The sequence below is a fragment of the Thalia democratica genome, chromosome 9 (genome assembly GCF_965202585.1).
Source record: "Thalia democratica chromosome 9, ktThaDemo2.hap1.1, whole genome shotgun sequence".
Lineage (NCBI taxonomy): Eukaryota > Metazoa > Chordata > Thaliacea > Salpida > Salpidae > Thalia > Thalia democratica.
Genome location: NC_139173.1, coordinates 16,346,573 through 16,364,025, shown reverse-complemented (window position 1 = coordinate 16,364,025; position 17,453 = coordinate 16,346,573). Strand labels below are relative to the sequence as shown.

The 17,453-nt window shown below is 25.0% G+C and overlaps 1 protein-coding gene across 1 annotated transcript; it reads right to left on the bottom strand.

Annotated features, from left to right (window-relative positions):
- Positions 1-10,065: 10,065 nt before the first annotated feature.
- On the bottom strand, positions 10,066-11,704 carry LOC145843943 (uncharacterized). Its single transcript, XM_082951223.1, has one exon. The coding sequence runs from the start codon at positions 11,666-11,668 to the stop codon at positions 10,265-10,267; it is 1,404 nt and encodes a 467-aa protein (XP_082807349.1). The 5' UTR covers positions 11,669-11,704; the 3' UTR covers positions 10,066-10,264.
- Between the last annotated feature and the right edge of the window lie 5,749 nt (positions 11,705-17,453).

Sequence of the window (17,453 nt, the reverse complement as noted above, 5' to 3'; positions counted from 1 at the left end):
AAAAAGTTTTTTAAACTTTTTTAACAATTTTTAAGTTATATTTTTGTTTCAATTATTACATAAACTTTTTTATTTTTTCTTTTATTAATTGTCTTCTTACTATTTTCTTGAAGTATGTTTGTAGTTTGATAAGTGTAGTTAATTATATTATCTAAGGTATAAAGTTTTCGAGTTGTTTTTTTATACCTGTTTTATATAAGTACTTTTTTTAAACAAATTGGCAATATTTTTAATTCTAATGTTTTCTAGTTTTACAATTGTTTTATTTCGATAATAAACTTCATTAACTTGTAGATTGATTTATATGTAACTATAGTAATAAATTTATTTATTTTTTATAATTTTTTCGTTTACTTATAAAAATCTTTAACTACTTAATGAATAAGTTAAGCTGATCAACTCATACTAAAGATTTTTTATTTATTTACGTTTTTAATCTATATGAAGGTTTTTTATCAAAAGGAGTAATTTTTTTATGTAGAATGTTTTTTTTTCACTTATTAAGGTATGTTTTCAAAAAAATCTGCACGAATTATGAAAAATTTTATTTTATATTACAAATTTTATGTGTTTCTTTATTATTTTGTATTTATTGATATCAAAAGAGGCCATCTCTTAAAAAGTATGTCTACTAAAACTTACTACATGTAAAAATTAAAATAAAAACGTAAATAAAAATTCGATAGCCCGTTAATAATTAAGACATTGAGTGTTAAATTAAAAAGCTAAGATTGGTGTGACTTTTTTTTCTTTTTTTTTGTCACTTTATTTTTTCTAACAACAGTAACTAAACAAATTTACTGAATACTAACTGGACAACAAACTTATCAACGTTTGATATAAATTTAAAATTATTAAAACAATAGTTGTTAAAACAGTTTTATGATTTTGTAAAAAGTTTAGTATTTTCATTTTCATACTTAAAACATTTTATCATTAAAGGTTTCAACTTAAATAAGTTGTCATATACATTTTGTTTTATACTTGTCGCTTATAAAAATGTTGTTAGTTTATGTATTTCCATTAATAGTATCATATTCATTACTTTGTTGTATTTTTTAATGAACTTTTATTATAATAACGAATTATCATAGCTTATTAAGAGAAATTTAGCTAATTGAACTTAGACCATATCACCATTATGCTTATTTGAACGGACCGTTTAATTGTTTAATTTTTGTTATTTGTTGAAATTGTTTTTTCTTGTAACTTGACTTCAGTAATGTATTTATAACTACTATTAAGTTTAAAAGTAGTACTAGAAACTTGTTTATTTTTAACTTATAAAACTATCAACGCTTTTTAATATAGCCATTTTTACTAGGTTAGTTTGTAAAATGACATCATAAGTTATAATAAAAACTTATTAATATACAGTAACCTCTTGCGAATCTATGCACTTTGCGTCCACAGCAAAAGTTAGTAACTAAAGGAGAGAATATATTTAAACGAGATGTAGCAAATAAACCTACTGTGTTAGCTTTTTTCTTATAGTTCATTAGATTAAATGTAGTTTGGGGACTTTCCTACTTTTAACCACTTGTTTAATTAACTAGTTTTCATTCAAGTTGCACATATGTATGTAGTTTAGAGCTGTAGTGGTTATCATTTCTTGAAAACACAATTTTGAAATATAAGAATGTTTTGTTAATACAAATTGGGATTTATTGAGTTCGAATGAAATGTTATACCTTAATATTGTGAAGAACAAAATATTGTACCTTGTTTGGTTTTAAGGTATAAAAGAGGGTTAAGACACCTAAGATGTAAAGGACAAAGCTATGGAGTTCAATAGATTCCTTATGGAAGGCACAAACTAAAAATGCGAAAAAAAAGTTTTGCTAAAAAACTACTCCTACTATGTTTTTTAAACTATTTACTTAAATTTTTTTTTTTGAGAATTCTAGAATTCGTAACTAAACGAGAGTGCGTAACCAAATGAAAGCGTAGATTCGCGAAAGCCTTTCGAAACCGAAAGGTGACGGTAATCTAAATATTTCTAAACATTTAACCGACAATAAAATAAGCTTCTATGCAACGATTTCGTAGTTTTTAAATACGAAGCTTACTTTTGTAGCTTAACATGTCGCAAAACAATACCAAATCTACAAATAATTTAAGTATTTTAAAACAATTATCACTGCTACCTTTTATTTAATACTTAACACTAGTTTACAAAATTTAATTTCAAAACAATCACCAACTTAAGTTTTCAAACCGAGAATTTAGAAAAGATCATACATACTCTAAGTTTAAGGTTTTTACCTTATTGATTACAGTTACAATATATTCTTTAAATAGTTAAGAAAATTAGCTAGATAAAAACAATTTATTCTAAAAAAATTAAATATTTTATATAATATTTTATTTGTATAGGAACATTTCATTGATTGATAGGTATACTTAAAAAAAAGGTAAAAATAAGTATGCCGATTTATATACAAAAAATTTTTCACCTAGTTTATACATTTTTAAAAACTCTCTAACAACTTGAGGTATAGAGGGGTAATCCCTTATTATTACTAAAATTTTTCTTCGAATTTTAAACTTAATCAGTCATTACTAAAATGTTGATACCAGTTTTACAATAGTTTGAAAAAGAAACAAACACATTATAACAGACTTAAAAATTACAGTATAACTAAAAATAACTCAAAGAATAAGAATAAATATCATCAAGACTTTTTAAGATTAACACCAAACTTTTAGTTAATACTTCTCAAGTTCTCAACTAACATGAAACAGACAAATTTATTAAATTTATTAATTCCTTAAGTACCTAATTTACTTACTTAATAGAAAAAATTATAGATATTAGTGACCAATATATTCCAACTAAGAATATCTTAACATAAAATAAAATCTAGACCCTGGATAACAAAATAAATGATAAAGTCAACAAAAATAAAAGTAAGTTATAGAAAAACCCTTGCAAAAATAAATTCATTAACCCACAGGAGTACAAAAATATAGAAACAAATTTTTAAAAATCATGACAAAACTTAAGCATACTATGATAGAATAATAGAAAATTTTTTAATAAATACTTGAAAGTAATAAATAATATAACTAATAGACAGAAGAAAGATAGTCATTTTTAAGATAGGCTGGATGAAAAATCATATATAAAACCAATAGACATAGTAAACAAACTTATCACTCATTTTTCGAACAATAGAAAACAGACCTCAACATAAAAAGGTAACCCACTAGATCAGGGTTTCCCAAACTCATTTACTAAATCGCCCCCTTTTCAGGAATTTTAAAAATAATCGCCCCCTACGATTTTACAAAGTAGTTTTTCTCTTGAGTACAAACTTGGAGCCAAAAAAGTTGTGTATGAAATGTAATTTAGTCTGGTATTTCTTATGCACGCACTTTTGGGATGTATTCAAAGTAGTTTACAGGGCTTGAGAAAATAAGTTACAGTTGTTTTCTTATAAGCCCAGATAAGTGTATTAAATTTAAAATACTTAATCTTGTGTAATCTGTAATCAATCCTGTTTAAATATGAATTGTTTTGAAACTAATATAACTTTTAGGGTAGTGGTAAACAACTTTCGTAATCAGCAATTCATATTTACTAAAAAATCTTTTATAGTTTTAACTCGTTAAAAAAATGTAATTGCGGGCTGCATAATTTAATAAAATAACATATAAGAAAATTAAAAAACTCGAGCAAAATTGTAATAAAATGATTTAGTTACATTGTGATCTACGAAATACTATTGTGAACTGAAAACCAAATTGAAAGTGCATTTTAAAATATTAAGTTTCAAAAAGCTAAATTTTGTTTAATTTGCACAAGTAGTTTTCAAGTTTTTTAGCAGGTCGAACATTGACTGAATCTTAACCGTACGTTATCCATTCGAAATCTTAACTAAACCTGACATTTTAATAATCTTTCATATAACGAAAATTGGACATTTAGAAGTTAATACTAAGTAACCTAATTAAGCTATTAGTTATTAGCCTATAATAATTTACCAGAGTAGTGAAAAACTAAAAGCTAGTGTTGAACTATTAAATTAAACAACACATTTTAATTGCTAATATATTAAAAATTAAGTTTCAATTAAAACAATTTATTTAGATAAAGCAAAAAACAGTTGTATCAATAGTTTAAATATCTTTATATATAGATTTTTAACAATAATAAATCAAGTTAGAAAATAAAATTGAGTTTAAGAATCTTTTAAATGAAAAATTTAAAGTCATTTTAAATAGAGGCTTTAAATGTATACTCTTTTAAAACCAAAAAAAAAATTGAAATAAAAAATTTAATGGTTATTAAGATTTTTTCATTTATACTGATTAAACAAGTAATAACAAAAATATGTCAAATAAATTTCTTTCAAACAAATACTTTAATCACTACGCTATAAAAACTTTTAGTGTAATGTAAAACGACAAATATAAACTACAAAATTTACCAGGTTAAAATAAAACTATTAACAGATTTAAAACATACACCATTTAATAAATACAGTAGAATTCCGCTTGAAATCGCACTTTGAACAAAATCAAAAAGTACAAACTCAAAAGTTATTACCTTTTTTTTACAAAATGATAAATTCAAATATGTTATATGCAACAACATTATAAATAAACATAAAATCAACTAAAACATAAAAACAAACATTCATTTAAAAAAATATATTTATATAAGATATTAAATTATATGTATTTTTTGTTTTATTAATACTAAGTTAGTAAAAGACTTTATTTAAGTTAAAGTTAAGAAAATATAAATTTGCACTTTTTTTGGGTAAAAAGTGCGAACTCAAGAGGAAGTCTACCGTAATTAATATTTATTAGGCATTATGCAAACCTGTTGTAGTTTAAATAACTTAATAGATTTTTTATTATAAAAAGACTACTTAAATACAATACAAACCAAGTTAAATAAGAAGTATTTTAAAAGATCAAATAAAATGAAAAAACTTTCATAAAATAATGTCTGCTACTGAAGTCTAATATAATGTTAAGGATGAGGTTCTTGACTGCTTACAAGTTTTTCTAATCTGATTCTTAATCAGTAAAATAAAGCCTCCTTTACAAATATCTAGATTAGATCTTTTGCTCAAGATGTTGATAATGAACTGAAAGTTTTTTCAACAACATAGCTAGAAGGAAAAACTATAAACAACAATCTAAATTCCTTTCAAATGATTTGATACTTTTGCCTTATTTTTTGTTGAGTCAAAAAGCTTTCATATCGTTCTTTGAATAAATTTACTTTAAGTTCAAGGTCAGTTTGTAAGTCTGAGAAAGTTTCCTGTAAGTCGTTTACTTCAAAAAGATCTGCCTCGAAGGATCCATATTTTTATCTATATGTTAACTTTTTTGTGTCAAAACAAAATTTTACTATATAATATGTTGAAATTGTTAAAAATTCCAGATTTTTTAGTTTTTTTTTACCTAAATTGACAAATTCCAGGTTTTTCCAGGTTTCTAGGTAAATTGGCAACTCTGTATAGTTTTATTTTTTAGTCAACTTAGTGACTTTTCAAAAAACAATTGAAAATATCATGAGGTGATAATTGATAATAGATAACATAGATTTTTACATACCATTTATGACCCCAAATAACATATGTTTCAGGTTATAAAATGGTGAGAGGGATTCCGATCGTCTATGATCTATCCATTTGTTAGATAAGAAATCATATAAATGAAAATATGTAATTTACTTGAAAGTAGAAGTCATAAGTATACTTGATTTTTTTCTCTATATTTTACGTAAACAAAACAAATTTTTTTGTTTAAGTTTTATCTCAGGGTCAAATATTTAATAGCAAGTCAAAATTAGTTTTATAACAAGATAAAAAGTTGAAATTTTATGACAGCCAAAAATTTTAAAATCGCCCCCTTTTCGCCCCCTTACTAGTTATCGCCCACCCTATCGCCCCCTTACTAATTATCGCCCCCCGACTTACTAAAATCGCCCTCAGGGGGGCGATATCGCCCACTTTGGGAAACCCTGCACTAGATGATACTGACAATCTTAGAAATATTAGTAACAGCTTTTTTTAGTTTGATGTAACAAAAACTAGAGCTTAGATCCAAACAAAGCCGGTGATATCTAACAGATAAAGACAGTTTATCTCTGAGAAAATTCTAAAGAGTAATAAAAAATATTTATCCAGTACTAAGTGATTCAATTAGCTTGAATTTTATGAAGTTAAATAACCAATTGACTACAAACTTGCAAAAGTATTACCTATTTCTAAGTTAAGAACAAAAATATCACTAGGAAAATAAAAGTCGATTTCACGTTTGTCTAACTAAAATAAAACGATTTAAAAAGTTATCCACAATCGCCTGTACAGTTTTTTTGAAATTATTTTCTAAAAATTATCTTTTTTTTTTTGCCTTGTTAGAACTTGTCGATGGGGTGCTGTTTAGATAAGGGAAGCGCAGTTTGTACAGTTTTATTTAGGGTTTCAGTAAAACTTATGATAGTGTAGATAGAAAAATTTCATTAAGGAAGTCAGAATGTTGTGGTATAAGAGGCGATGTGCGTTTAGTAATTAGATCATATTTAGACGGAAGAAAACTATTCGTTAGCTTTCGAGGATATGAATTAACCTGTAAAAAGTAAAGTTGGATAAAACTAGAAGTATGCTTGTACATCCAAAAAAAAAATCGGAAAGTATAAATCTTTACAAGTTAAAAGTGTAAAAAAAGTTAAAACATACTATTATAAAGACAAATAGTTATAAAGAGTAATTTAAACCTGCCAGAACACATAAAAACTATTTTTTTAAATATGGTGTTTTATATAAAATAAGACACTTTTTACTTAAAAAATAATTTCTTACAATCCTAAATTAAAACTATGAGCAATGTTAGGTTTTTTTTTTCCTCTGGGAATAATCAAACAAAAAATTTATAAATGCTATTAATGCTCTCATAAACAAAGAACTTAGATGCATACAATATAAGAAATATGAAGAAAGTGTTGGTAACTTAAAAAAGTGTTAAAAATCTGTGTCTACATGAAAAAGGTTTTTTATGTTAAAAGTTAACAGTAATTTGTCACTAGATAACTAAATGATTACTTTGAAATATAAAAAGTATCCATAAGTATCATACGATGTCTTCAAACTTTTTCCTACCTAGATTCAGTTTTAGGAGTGGTCATAAATCACTAGCCTACCAAGGTAGTAAATTATGTTTTAAAAGTTAACGTTTATTTTAAAGGTGTAGGATTAATTTTAAAATAATTCATCAAGTAGTATTTATAAAAGTTTTATTTGTTTCTTTTTATAAAAAATAGTTAAGTTTATGGTTAAATTCACAACTACAAAAAGTAATAAAAAAGATGTTTTTTGTTTATCATTTTAAAATAAATAAAAACTAAATTTTCAAATTTAATTAATAAAACTGTTTCAATCACATTATTAAATGAACAAAAATGAATAGTTAAAATAATAGCATAAAATACTGATAAGTTTAAAGTAAAAATATTTCAGCTTTTTCATTTTTACCTTCTTTAAAGAAGTTAAAACTAATCTTTAAAGTATTCTTATGTTTGCTATTAAATTGTTTATTTCTTTATAAGTAAGCTTTTAAAGTTTAAAAGTGCTTTTTACTTCAATTTTTTCAATGTTTTAGGTTTAGACTTTGTTTCTATTTGTAAGGTATCAGACAAGTTTTTGTGTTCATTTTGAAAATAAATTTTCCAAGTATTATTGGTTATTGAACGACAAAAAAGCACTAAAAACATTTGGCTTTAGGATCTGGTGTACGAAAAAATCCTTCAGTTATTTATTTGTACATCACTTGGATACCTTTTAACGTCTTGTCAAGGACAAGTAAATCTATTACTTATTTAATTTTCGTTTACTTTTTATCATTTGTTGAAGTTTAAAACTTTAAATTTTGAAAAATATTTTTATTAGCTCGTATTAGATTGTAAAGGCACGACTGGTTTACGACTCGATAACTTAGTTAGCTTACGTTAACTTAATCAAATAAACTATTTGAAAAAAAATTCTAATTTATTACTTTATTATATTCTTGAAGTCATACATAATTTTTTTAAGATTTAACGTTCACTCTTTAGCATGCATAAATATTTATCGTCCTTCTCATAAATCAAGAAATAGTTTTAATATTTTTTCATACCTTTATGTTTTCTGTCATTACTTAACCAATTGATAATACTCCAAAATTAAACTGCAAAATGATTTCAAAAGTTGACTAATACTATATCAAAACTAAAAGAAATGCCTTAGTGCAATTTGCTATTTTTACGTCATAATCAAACGCATAGTTTTAGGAATGACGAACTATTACTTAAAATGAAGTAAGCTTTTATAGTAATTTTCTATGACAAACAAAACAATTACAAACTTTTTAATGGTTTTTGTTAACATTAGATTCGTCTACGTTGTTAATACAATTTAAAGTAGTTTTACTTTCATATACTTATTCACACATAAATTAATTGATCAATTAATATTAATGGAAAACTTGATGAGATTAACTAAATTTCGTTTGAAAAACTTTACAATTTTTTACAATAGGAAATTTAAAAAACGTATAAACTTATTTAAAACGAAATTTCGCTTAAAAACTTATTAAATTTAAATACTATTTCTACGTTACCTCAATTTTAACTATTTTTGCAAACGTATAAATAGTATTTGTGAATTTAATACAAAAATATGCTAATAACAATTTCTAAAGCGTATATTTTTTATAAATATAAGAACAAACTATCACTGTTTTGTAAAAACAAGAACAAGTTTATTTTTTTTACATAAGTACTTTAAGCTTATTTTTAGTAACCATAACCATACTCGTTTGCTTTTAATAACTTAATAAAATGCATTGTTATTTTTAAGCAACTAACTAACAACTGTACATTTTATAGTCAAAACAGTTTATCCTTCTAATAATGTTTAATTTTTTTAATTAAAGACTATAAGAAAACCAGTTAGTAGAACCAAAGAAAGTTTTACTTCCGTAGAACACTATTGTATTGTTATCGACACGATAAATAATATGATTTTAACTAAAAATAAAAATACTAGAATGAGTTATATATTTATTTTTCCTTCAGATCAGAAAAACTTTTAATCATACAGCCTACTGTAAGATTTAGAGAATTAAAGTAACGAAACTATTTTGAGATGATAATTACAAAAACAAAGTAATTTTAGCTTTTTAAGCGAATTGATAATAAAAAACATTATAATAATAAGTGACTGATGACACAAAACTGCATTCGATAAAAACTAGTCTAATGAAAACTATGAAAAATGTTAAACAAAAAACAAAGACATTTGTTATTAAAAAATTGTTAACTACTGCTGTTTTGAACGAAAACTTTAAACAATTATGCCTTTAGTATACACACATAGGCTACACTTTTCATCTTAAAAATTATTATGTTCTTATAGAATGATATACTTTTGTTTTTTTTTACGAAATTTAAAAACAAATGTGCAAAAAAAAATTATTTAATTTATGAAGAAGGTGTAAGTAGTTTTGTGAAGTGTAATACTATGTTTTATAAACATGAAACAAACTGATGTTTTACAAACAAAAGTAATAATTCGAAGTTTATTTTTTGAGTATATGAAATTAAAATTGAAAGTAAAGAAGAAAGAAAAAATAAGGGACTTATAAACAAAAAAGGGTTTATAACTATAAACTTTAAATTAAGGGAGAACTTTTTGTCAATTTTGGTTAAAAAAAACTTTAAATACTTGTTTGAAATTTATTGTGTATTAAATCACATAAACAATTTCTTAACACTTGAAAATTACTTTATTGCTAAAAGACTAACTAACTATTAAAGTTTACCTACTTACTACTAAAATTGTTAATCTTTGTAAAACCGTGAAACTATGTATTTCAAGAGTTTAATAAATTATAACTAACCAAATATTTTGTATTTAATTACTTTAAATTGCACTAACTATTAGGTAACAAAAAAAATAAGCAAAATATAAACATTTAATTTCTAATTTTAACTTTTTTATTGAACCTTTATAGTATTGAACTTATAAGTAATAAGTATTGACATACCACCAAGTTCGTTCTTAAATAACTATCTAAAGAAATTTCAGAAAATATCATATAAAACTGAATAAAATTTATCAAGTTAATTAGTATTTATTTATATTTAACTACTCAACAAAAAATAATCAGCATTTTATTTTTCATGCTATTTTTGTGTGAATATTGTTGAACAAAGCATTGGTCAACAGCACTTAAGCTTACACTGCACCAACTAACTAAATTTAATTCAAAAAAATGGATTAGTTGATGTAGTGTTAAACTGAGGGCCAGTATTAAATGAAGATTGTGTCATAAACGGGTTAGTAGAAACAGAACTTGATTGTGGTTGAGCAGAAATTTCTTGTTGGCCAGAAATCATGAATGGATTTTTATTTGTTTGTAATTGATGTGGCTGAGATGTTTGAAAAAATGGATTTGAATTTGATACAGGCTGACTTAAACTATTAGCAAGATATTGATAATTCGAAACCATATTAAGAGGATTAGGTTGCTGATATCCGTAAGGAGGAGGTTGTATTGGAGCAGTCGCTTGCATAGTTATTTGATTTGGAGAAACTCCAAACACAGAATTTTGATTTTTTGTTTCAAACAAACTATTTTTAGAGCCTGTATGAAAATTCTCAGTTGGATTCATTTCTACTGGCTGCTCATTGTTTAAACCTTGACTAATTAGATTTTTTGAAGAAACATTGTCAAAAACTGAAGTAGTTCCATTACTACTTTGTGAAGGGGAAGAAGTCATAAACATAGAGTCCCATAGGCCATTACTTTTACTTGAGCTTGAGTCTGTAGTTGGTTGTTGACTTTCTAAACTAAAGAGATTACCAAGATCTGCATATCTATCAATTTTTTTTGGCTGAACACTTAAGTTTGCCGTAACATTTGACTTAGGTGACTGAACAATGACATTGGGATGTTGAGCTGTATTTTGAAATGAAACTTGTTGACTAAAGTTTTCAATAGTATTAAATGGATCAAAAGACTGTTGTGAAGAACTTTGACTGAATGCTGAATCAAAATCAGCAAAATCATTTTTAAAGTTAACATTGTTTGAATCTGCTTCAGTTTTTACATTGAAATCAGCAAAATCATCAATCACGTTTTCTAATGAAGGTTTGGCTTTTGGCAATGGCACAGTTGCCTTTTTAGACAAACTTTTAACTAAAGGTTTGTTAACAGTTGCTTGACTTGCTAACTTGGTAAGTTTTGTTTTTGATTCATTAGCAATCTTGTTTTCAATCTCTTCAGGAGAAATATACCACCTTTTTCGTTCGTACTTTTCTTCCATAAACTTCTTTAACTTAGAAATACCACTATTTAAATCAGGTTGAGCTTTTGATCTAGCATCATACTTACCCAAATAAACTTTGGTACAAAACTCATTTCCTCTTTTTTGTATTAGTGTAATTTCAGCAGAAGAAAAAGTTGCCATTGAAATAGACTTTACTCTATGAGGGGGATTAATTCCTCTTAATATTCCTCCACATGAAGTACAAACAAATGAACCAATTGTTACATCAATGTAAGTTGGACCTCGTTGTTGACATTCAAAACATTTTTTATTTGCTTCACATGATTGTTGTAACGATTTTAAAATTTTTAAATGTTGATCTTCTAGTTTTTTAGACATTTTGAGACTTTATTATGTTTGTTAATTTTTGTTTAATTACGTTTATCTACAATGAAAAATTTGTTTATAGATATAACTAAAATATTCAACTTTAATGTAGGATTACTTGAACTAGCAAAAAAAAACATTAAAATCTAATAACTTTGAAAATTCTAAGATTTCAATGTTAATTCATAAATTTGTGAGATTGCAATATTATTTCATAAAAACTTACAAGGCTTTAAAAAAAAAAATTCAAAAACAATTTAATTTTATAAGTTTTATAATTCTAAAAAAAAAAAGTTCAAAATTAATTTCACCTGAATTAAATGGTGAGCTAAAAGTTAGTTTAATTGTAATAGAGATGATCAGAGAAAATCATTTTAAAGTGGAATTATTAATACTTTAAGCTATAAAGTATTAAAACCATAAACTACATATTATATGCTTAGTGGTAGTAATACTTTAATTATCTTTAGAAAAACTAAGATGTTTTTGTCATTAAAACAAAGTACTATACTACACCCTCTGAACATCAACAACAATTAATGAGATTATCTCAACCAGTTTTATCCTTATAACAGGGTTGACAAAGGTTTTGTGAAAAAAGTTCCAGGTTTTCTGAAATTATTCCAAGTTTTTGGAGGTAGCATCTTTATTGTCTGTTTTTAAAAATTTCAATTTAAGTTAAAAAACTGCCATAATCAGTATTATAATATTTATAAGACACTTAAAAAAATTTTAAGGTGTTAGTTTTACAATAAATAAAGTTACAAATGCAACAAAAAATATTATTGAATTACATATATGCTTTGCATCTAATAAAAAATTAGTTATTTTACATGTAAAAACTATCAAAAATTACAGTTTTTTTGGTTTAAATCATCAAATTCCAGGTTTTTCTAGGTTTCCAAGTTTCATGAGCCGTTGGACAAACTAAAGTTAAGGTAAAATTTTAATATTTGTGGATTATGTGGAGGAAGACGTTTTGGTCATCTACACACATTTTAAAACTATCAAATACTTAAATTGTATTATTCTAAAAATAATAAAACTTAATTTATAGAAAATAAGAAAGTAAAATTTTTAAAAGTAAATAAACTTAAATTTATTACCAAATAAATATAAAAGCTTGTTTATAAATGTTTCAACAAAATGTTACAACATTCTAATCACGTAGCAGAATGTACTTGTTTAGGTATTAAAAGTCACCTGTAATATATAAGCATAAAAGTAAAAAATTATTCATGTTCTAAAACTTTAGTGTCTAATGGTGTTGTGATTACATAAAACCTAAATAAACTAAAACTTATAAATTAAAATAAATTAAACTTAATAAAACAGTTTTTTTGATTATTTTATAAAAATACTTATTTTTTAAGCTATTTTTAACAGGGTTGCCACTCTTTGTGTCAAAAAATGTCTGAGTCATCTTTTTTTTCAAATCTTTAAAAAAAATTTAACTTTTAAAATTATTAAAAATAAAGTACTTTAACAAAACTGGTTATTAAATAACAAAATATTCAAACTAAATTCATGCAAAATTGGTCCTTAAAATCTAAAACTATACTGAGTTTTTTGTAAAAAACAAAACTATCCTGAGTCAGCCTGAGTTTGAAAATAAAATTCAAAATATTCTGAATTATCCTAAGTATCCAGAGTGTGTTACAACCCTGTTTTAAGTAAATATATCACAAGAGGGTAACATATATAAACTATTATGTTCATTTTGGCTTCCATAGTCCATTATATATTTAAAGTTTTTTTAAAACGCTAAATTGTAAATACTAAAATTAAAATCTACTTAAACAGTGTTTTTTTTTTTGATTATATAGTATTTTAAACAGTTTCATCCAATACTATTGCTGATATTTTCCAAGATTTATTTTCAAGGTTACAAACAACTACACCACCACTACTTTTGAAAAACATGTTACTTTAAAGCAAAAAGATAATAAGACTTTGTATTTTATGCTATTTATAAACTAAAAAAAAAATCTGTACAATCTGTACTAAATGTTTACATCCTAGAACATAATAAATTTTTACTTCCTTTAACACACCTATGTGGGTAGATATCAAATATGCACTGTGGAACACTTTTGCACAAAGGGACATTTTTGCACAAAGACATTTTTGCAAGCGCCAATTTTGCATAATGGGTCACTTTTGCACAAAGACTTTTTTACAGAAGCTGATTTTTTTTTTATCACTGTTACCCCTTACCTTTACCCTCAGTTGGTAACTTTTTATTCCTCTTTTTTATGTATTTATAAATTATCTTTTTAATTATTTTTTATTTTCTTGTTTTGTTTATTAATATTTGCTGTTTGGGTTTTAGTTTTAATATCATTGTTACCCCTAACCCTTACCCTAGGTCTGTAACTTTCTTTTTTTAGTTTTTTTTCTTTTTCTAATTTTTTTTTTCTCTAGTTTTTCTTACTAATAATATTTCTAATTATTTATTATTTTTATTATCACTGTTACCCCTAACCTTTACCCTTGGTCAGTAACTTTTTTTCTTTTTTTTTTATACATATATATTTTTTTTTTACTCTTGTGCAAAACAACTCTTCGTGCAAAAGTGTCTTTGAGAAAAAGTGTCTTTGTCCAAAAGTGTCCCTTTAAGCATATTTGACCCTTCGTGCACAAATGTTTTAGTGCACATTTGAACCATTACCCACCTATGTATGCCTTTTAAGTAAGAAATACAAAAAGTTTAGTTGAACTTTTATTTATTTCAAAGTAAAAATGTTCTAAAAATTAAAACAAGTCTACTAATTTTCAGGGTAGCTAATGGTTTTTTAGACACTTCTTCCATTTTTTCTAAGTTCTTAGAATTACAAATTGTCTTATCTCATTTTAAGAAAACTATTAAACTAAATTTACGTAAAAATTATTTTACTTGTAATAAATAACTGAAAAGACACTGTAATGCTACTTCAACTGTGTTTTATAATAAATAAATAATTTTTTAAGTTTTCTGCAATACTTACTTAACATCTAATATAATTTTAATTTTATATATACAAAAATAACAATAAATTGCACAGTACTTGATTTATTCAACTGACGCATGTTTCTTGTTGTCAAAAAACTAACACATTTTCAAAAAGTTCTAAATATAATGCTAATATTTCTAATTGCAAATAGCATTGAAAACAAAAAGATCATAAAGATTATGGACTTGTGTATTTACTAAATATAATCCATAGGTTAAATAGATTAATAACTTATAGTAAGTATATAATATTTTAATCATTCAGTGTAAAATGAGTAAACATAAGTAAATTAATAAGCAGTAATTAAATAAAATTTACAATGTCATAAAAGATTAATGTATATTATTACTTGTAGAACTGTAGTTTAAATATTTTAATTAAGTATCATTTTTTAGTATTTATGGCTTTTATTCATTTTCTTCATCTTCTTTTCTTTTTTTCGGTACTTATTTTTATTCAGATATCTATACAATTGCGTTAAAACACAGAGAATCTGGGTGGTTTTACAGTTGTCTGTAATCTACCTACTTGAGACTTTAAATGGCAAAAAAGTATAATAGTAACTTATTTTTGCACAAAGGGTCAAATATGCACAAATAGACAGCTTTGCACAAAGACTATTTTGCACAAAGGGACATTTTTGCACAAAAACAATTTTTCATAAAGACATTTTTACACCGAGAGTCACTTTTGTACTAGGGGTCACTTTGGCACAAAAACACTTTTGCACGGAGGTTCACTTTCACACAAAGGGTCATTTTAGCACGAGATTAAAAAAATAAAGAAATAAATATAAAAAATTAAAAGACAAACTAATTTTTTTAAGTTACCAACCAAGGGTAAGGGTTAGGGGTAACAGTGATAGTATAAATAAATAACAAAAAATAGTAGTTAAAAAAACTTAGAAAAAATTAAAAATAATAATATTATACCAAAAAACAGTTAATAACCAAGGGTAAGGGGTAACAGTGATAGAAAAAAAAAAACATTAATAAAATTTAAAGTAAAAAAAAGTAAAAAATTTCAACCCATGCAAAAGTGTCTTTGTATAAAATTGACCCATCGTGCACAATTGACACCATGCAAAAGTGTCTTCAACAAAGATGTCCCTTTGTGCAAAAGCGTCTTTGAGCAAAAGCATCTTAGTGCATACTAGACCCTTTGTGCAAAATATTCAAAACATTCATTTGTGCATATTAGACTCCTACCCAAAGAAAAGTGTTTCAGTTGAACAAAGCAACTACTGTGCAAGATATTTTTGTTACTATCGAATATTCAAATTAACTTGTTTTGTTAGGATCTTTATTAGCAAACAGTTTGCAAAAAATTTTATCATATTTTTTATGTATTAATTTTCACTTAATAATAATAATCTTCACTTTGGTGGCAGTTAACATTCCCACACTTATAAATTTTTATACTTAAAATGTTAACTTCTTTTTTTTAGTATTTAATTTTTGATTAATTAGTAAATGTTTAAGGAACAGATATAATTACACAGGATGTAACCCAGGGGTCGGCAAACTGCAGCCAGGGGGTCAAATGCTGCCCTCAAAGCCAAAACTGCAACCCACAAGTTACTTATTAGTCAAAAAATACTTTTAAAAAACATAAAAATAAACTGTTCTGCAACAAAAACTTACAATTAGGCTCTTAATTTAATAAATACTATTTAAAGGTACTATTTTACTGCTTATTTTGTTATATTTTTGGTTTAAAATAGTATTTTTTCTACTAATTACTATATTTGTTTTTAAACAACTGCTGCCCTCACAACAACTTTTTTCGAAAAAGTTTCTCTGAGAAAATTGGCCCGCGAGTTACAAAAGGCTGCCGGACCCCTGATGTAACCTACTTGCATGACCTTCAAAATATCATTATCAGTTATCATTATACCAGGAAAAGTTAAATTGATGTCTTTCTACTTAAAAAGTTGTTCAGGACTTAATTTTGTCCACTATTTTGGTTTAAAACTTCAGGTTTTTTCAAGGGATAAAATTACAGCTTTTCTAATTTTTTTTTAGCCTAAATTTCATATTTGAGGTATTTTTAGTTAAAATTGTCTCCCTAGTTTTGTTAATTTTTTGTAATTGAAAATTTAATTGTTAAACTTTGAAAATTTTATTTGACAGAATGTTTGAAAAATTTATGAAAAATTGAGAACATAGTCTTTTTTACCTTTTTAGTTTAATATTTCCATAAGGATCCCACAAAACTTGAAAAATTTGTTTGCTTATGTTTCATAAACTACTGAGATTTTTAAACAAGAGAATAAAGCAACTGGTACTGAGTTATTGTATACAAGTAAGACTATAAAAAGTCTTAAACTCTCCTCTGCTATAGCCTTAATTAATATTATAACATATTTAAAAGTAAATAAATATTCTGGAGATTTTTAAAGAGAAATTAACATCATTTAAAACTACTGGTTTTTTCAGGACTGGTTTAAATTCTAGGATCTCTCTTTAAAATGTGAAACATTATAATTTTTGTGGTTTTTTTTAGTCTAAACTTTTAAAGAACTTTTCAGGCATAATGTTAACAATGGTTCTGCTAAATAAAAAAAAATAAGTTGAACTGAAAACTATATAAAATTATTAAAGTTACTTTTGTTTATCTGTTGAACCTTTGGATTCTGACTTTGTAAAAGAGTTTTTAAAGCAGTCATTAGGACCCTTTGGCCATCAGTCTACCTTCTATAAATTTGCTGATAGACTTTTGTTGCTAATAAAATATTAATAGTAATATAATATATGGTGTGCAGCTCGATGACCGAAAGGTCTTTCTCCACACCAATCCATCGA

What these genes read in the sequence shown, in the direction of transcription:
- LOC145843943 (XM_082951223.1), bottom strand. Translation starts at nt 11,668, where the DNA reads ATGTCTAAAAAACTAGAAGATCAACATTTAAAAATTTTAAAATCGTTA.